Below are 5,259 nucleotides of genomic sequence, written 5' to 3'. Positions count from 1 at the left end.
CTCGAAAATTAGAATCTGGGAGGATAAGTGGCTAGGAAATGCCACTCTTCGGGAACAATATCAGGCTCTACACAATATTGTGCGTCACAAGGGTGATACTATCGCCACGGTAATGGAATCATTTCCGCCAAATGTGAGGTTCAGAAAGGATTTAATTGGACCCAGACTACAATCGTGGAACATCCTGCTTCAGCTGTTATCCATGGTGCAATTGTCACATGTGTCCGTTGTATTCCGATGGAACCTACATGAGAATGGACAATTCTCAGTGAAGTTTGTGTATAGAGCGTTAGTTCAGTCTGATGTGTATCAGTTGATAATAATAACAAGATCTGGAGGATGAAGATATCGCTTATGAATAAAATATTTCCATGGTATATTTGCTGCGGAGTCATTCTTACTAAAGATAAAGTTATTAAAAGGAATTGACATGGAAGTCCGCAATGTGTCTTTTGTCACCATGATGAGACAATAACATTTACTCTTCCAATGCAAATTGACTCGTTCTATATAGTCAGTCATCCAAATAGATTCTGTCTTGTACCCTCCTTGTAGTGTTGCTAATGTATTTGGCAACTGGTTACATGGGATTGATCACAGGTTTAGAACTCTTATCAGGGTGGGATCGCTTGCCTTTTTTGTTGCTTTGACTGTGTAGAAATGATAAGATTTTTAATGATAAAAGTACTTCTCTTAATTAATCACAGGCGAATTATGATCAGAAGATTCAACTTAATTAACCGCAACTCTTGCTTTTCACATACAAACTCACCAAAAAAAGATTGAATGGAGGACGGTGGTCTCCAATCATCAATTCGCCTCAAACCGAAGGCAGACATCTGAATCAATTGTCCCCAAATTTAAGGAGTAGGAGACAGACACCACCAAACAAGCAGAAAGATGAGCAGCCCCACAGATTGTGTGTGGTGTAGGGGCGAAAGCAAGCAAAAGGCAAAGGCAAAGGCCGGCGTTTTAATGTGGCACCAACCTTGCTCTGCAAATAATGCGGCCGCATGCAGGAACAGGAACAACAAGCCAACAGAAACCCCACAAGCCGACACACACGCCCGGAGTTACATGTGAGCAGACCAAATCAGTGAAAACAGAGAGATTTACTGAGCACAAAGATCACTAAGGGATGCGGCGTTTCTGCACCGAGGTGCAGATGTTCCCAGTGTGAATAGTAAAATCATTTAAAATAGCAGAAAAAAAATCAAACTTTTTTGGGTGCAATATGGTCGAATGTGTGATGCCTGTGCTAGATTTGGTAGAGTTTTTACATTCGAGGAGCTCGTGGTAACAAAAACTCAAATTTCAGGCATGTGAGAAAGTTTGAAAAAACAAAATGTTCATACCTGATTTTTGTCTTTTTTGGCGCGCGAGCTCCTCCAATGTCGTATGCCCATGAATTTCACACGCACCTCGCACACTCAAGCATCTTGCATGCAAAAAGGCTTCATGTATTTTTGATTTTTTTACTATTTATTTTAATCCAATTTTACTGTTCAGCTAGTATAGATGAGCCCGAGCTCCGAATTGAATTATTGGTGAGCAAGGCAATTCAGTCAAACATGAGAGAGAGGCGTTTGGTCAGTAGAGCAGAGCACATGGACACATTGGAAGGATGATGAACATGATCAAGCTTTACTATTACTATTGCTACTATATATATGACATGACAGTGATCATGAGGAGTATATATACACAGCAGAGAAAAGGAATTGAGTCCCCAACAGCACCTCAGTTGCAGGAGTCACTCCAGCTCCAGCACAACTGGGTGGTTCAATTCCCCTCTCTTGCTTGTCTCTCTAGAATAACAGAGTCCAGCTGAGCTCTCAGCACCCTGTACAGCCACAGTGCAAGCTCTCTACCTCCCTAAACTCACCTAGTATTACTACCCTAACTAATTTACCATGTACTGTACTAAGGGTAAAAGGTGAAAAGGTAAAAAAAAAAAGTAACCAAAAAACCAAGTGATGAAGAGAGAGTGATGATGAGTAACCGCCGCTAACTGTATCCATGCCTGCCTTGGGGGCAACCGCTTCCGGGGACCTCCTGTCTGTGTGGCTCCCTCTGAAAAGCTTTTCCCTCCAAATTTCTGCTCGTCCTCTGCTCCTCTGCCTCCTCCTCCTCCCAGAAGCTCGGAGTGGTGAGAGCGAGAGGACCAATGGCGGGGCGAGGTGTGGTCAAAGAACCAAGGAATCGATTAGTGCTGGGCGTCGAGGTCGGCGGCGCCGATGAATGTGCCGTGGAAGCCGTAGGGGACCCGGGACGGCAGCTGCACGGTAGCCTCGAGCCGCATGTCGGCGGCGTTCACGACCAGGAGCTCCGAGGTGCCGGCGGCCTCGTCGCGCACGAAGGACAGCACGTAGCCGTCGTCCTCGGCGCCGGGGCGGGCGTGCTCGCCGTCCATGGGCACGAAGCACGGCTCGCCGCCGAACCGGCCCTCGCCGTACTCGAACTTGGTGAGCTCGCCGGTCACCAGGTCCACCTTGGCGAACCCGGACACCTTGGGCCACGGCTCGGCCACGGCCAGGTAGGCGTACCTCGTCTTCCGGCCCAGCATGTTGCGGTTCACCATGCCGACCTCGAGGTTCACCTGGCTCTCCAGCGGCAGGATGGCCCGCCGCGTGGACTCGCCGGTGCGCGTGTTGAGCCGGATCTCGGTGAGCACGCTCTCGAGGTGGTCGTCCGTGTCGTTGAAGATGGAGTCGGCCGGGGTCATGCAGGAGCCGATCACCACCACCTCGTCCGTCTCCGGCTCCTCCCACGAGTTCCAGAGGTGGAAGCAGAAGCAGTCGGGCACGTCCACCCACATCATCTCCGACGACTCCTTGGCGTACTTGGGGAGGACGCCGAAGCGGGAGGTCTTCTCCTTGTCGAGCATCACCGGCGAGCCGCCGCGGAACATCTCGGCGAGCTTGAACACCATCTGGTGGTCGGGCACGACAACGAAGTTCTCGGTGATGGCGAAGTCGTGGATCATGGTGGGCTGGTCGAGCTCGATCTCGACGTCGGCGGACTTGGTGCCGTCGGCGTGGAAGTAGAAGTACTTGAGGTACGGCTTCTTGATGACATCGTAGCTGAGCGCGAAGAGCTCGCCGGAGACGGGGTCGAGCTTGGGGTGCGCGATCATGGCGCAGTCGAGCTGGCCGTCGAAGTCGTAGCGGCCGACGGTCTCGAGGTCGCCGGCGGCGGTGACGCGGACCTGGTACGGGAGGTCGTCCTCGGACATGGCGAGGAGGCGGCCGTTGAAGTAGACGAGGCCGGCGTTGGCGACGCCGGTGCCGTGGGACGGGTCGACAAGGCCGCAGGCGCCGCGCGCGTAGAACAGAGCCAGCCTCGCGATGCCAGAGTGGCCGTGGAGCTCGCCAATGGTCTTAGGGAAAACCGGCCTCCCAACGGCGCGCTCCTGGGAGAGGCGGGCGGTCTCGGTGAAGCGGCAGGCGTAGGACTCGGCGGCGCCGTTGCGGATGCGGATGGCGTGGACCATGCCGTCGCCGTCGAAGAGGTGGTGCCCGGCCGTGGGCTCGAAGCAGGGGTTGGCGCCGTTGCGTGCGTAGACGCCGTTGATGAAGGGCGGGATGCGGCCGGAGACCGGGAGCGCGCGCACGGGGGCCTGCTCGCCGACGGGGGCGAAGTTGCCGGCGATCTGCACGGCGGGGTCGGCCGTGCGCGGCAGCGCGTGGGGCCGCTCCAGGACATTGTGGGTGAACCCCTCCTCGAAGGCGTCGAGCGCCGCCGCCGCCGCGCGCTGGAAGAAGTTGAGGCTCTGCCCGTCCTTGCCGCTGCCGCTCTGCTTCTGCGGCGAGGCAATGGCAGGCAGCGCGGACTGCTCGTACCCGGGAACCTTCCTGGTGGACGGCGATGACACGTAGGCCGGCGTGCGTGCCGTGCTGGTGGAGGCGGCGATCAGCACCGAGTCGGCCGCCGCGGCGGCCGCGCGGGGCGAAAACCGGACCGAGCTGGCGCCGCGTCGGCGCCCATGGTGGTGCTGTATGGATGAAGAGGCAGAGGAGGAGGCCAGGGGCTGCGCGGACAGAGTCTGCATCGCTGATCCTCGGAAGAAGAATAAGAAGAAGAAGAAGGCGGGTGTCCGGCCGATCCAATTCTCTTCTCCGGCGAGCGAGCGCGCGCGCGCGGATGATTGGCGTTGTGGGTTTCGGGTGAGAGGAGAGGGGAGAAGAAGTGACTGAGTGAGATGAGATGGGGAAGGGTGGGAGTGGGAGAGCTATATTTATAGAGTTTGGGAGGGGGGGAGAAGGGACAGGGGAGGGGGAGGAGCAGAGTGTTGAAACGAAACGAAGGTGAGTGGCAGGAGACCACGTGGTGCCTCACTCCCCCACTCCAGTCACGACCGCGTTCCCCTCTCCACTCTTCTTTTCTTTCTTTTTCTTCTCGTCTCCCTACTTTTTTTCCCTCTGCCTATGTATGTATGCTCATGTGGGGGCAATTTGGGGATCTTTTTCACTACTACTACCCGCGTACTACTATTTGTGTTGTGTCTCGTGTTGCTGCGAGGGCAAACGAGTGCTCCCAACCAACAGCATGCTGCCCCACAGCCTATTCTCTTTCATTATTTCTTCCCCTTCTTTCTTCTTTTTATTAGTATTTATACTTAGATACTGAAATTTTGAATTATTTTTTTACTTTAAAATATACTAAAATAAAAATGGATTACTAAAATAAAAGGGATTCTAGATTAGTTCAGTACAGGTAGCTATTTGATTGATCTAAGATGAAAAGGAGTCCATTTTTGCTGGCAATTTCTATTCCGTGCTTCATTTAGTGTTCAGTAAACTAATATAAGATCTTTTAAATCACTACTTACTATTAAAAGATATTATATTAGTTTACAGAGGGAGTATTAGATTTTTATCTCCGGTTTATATAGATCAGTTCAATACTTTGACATATGGACTGTGGACCCCAACCGAGTTTCTCAAAATAATAATATTCAAAACAAGTTTAGTTAGTCTGGTTCTCACAGAATTAAAAAATATTTTTAAAATATTTTTTTATCGTGTATCTCCAAATATATTTTCCAAACGAATCTTTTATTATCTAAGTGACATAGCATTAGAAAAATAATTATTTACACATTTGGTTGTATCAAACAGACTTCATAAATGTTCATTTAAATTTCAATCCCTTCAGTCATATGTAATTAATTTAAGAAACATTCCATGCACATTGCACGGATTTTCATTTTTTTTCTTGATTTTCAAATCAATTCCAAAAACAATGATCACACTTAGA

At 51.0% G+C, this 5,259-nt stretch overlaps 1 protein-coding gene across 1 annotated transcript; it reads right to left on the bottom strand.

Moving 5' to 3' along the window:
* Window positions 1-1,623: 1,623 nt before the first annotated feature.
* Window positions 1,624-4,202, bottom strand: LOC123110233 (9-cis-epoxycarotenoid dioxygenase NCED5, chloroplastic). Its single transcript, XM_044530712.1, has one exon. It carries the CDS (start codon window positions 4,049-4,051, stop codon window positions 2,207-2,209), a length of 1,845 nt encoding a protein of 614 aa, XP_044386647.1. The 5' UTR covers window positions 4,052-4,202; the 3' UTR covers window positions 1,624-2,206.
* Between the last annotated feature and the right edge of the window lie 1,057 nt (window positions 4,203-5,259).

This window comes from Triticum aestivum, chromosome 5B (assembly GCF_018294505.1).
Source record: "Triticum aestivum cultivar Chinese Spring chromosome 5B, IWGSC CS RefSeq v2.1, whole genome shotgun sequence".
Lineage (NCBI taxonomy): Eukaryota > Viridiplantae > Streptophyta > Magnoliopsida > Poales > Poaceae > Triticum > Triticum aestivum.
Note: the sequence above shows the minus strand (reverse complement) of the source record. Positions and strands in the feature narration are given on the sequence as shown.

Excerpts from the sequence above, each read along its gene's own strand:
- LOC123110233 (XM_044530712.1), bottom strand. The coding sequence starts at position 4,051 with ATGCAGACTCTGTCCGCGCAGCCCCTGGCCTCCTCCTCTGCCTCTTCA.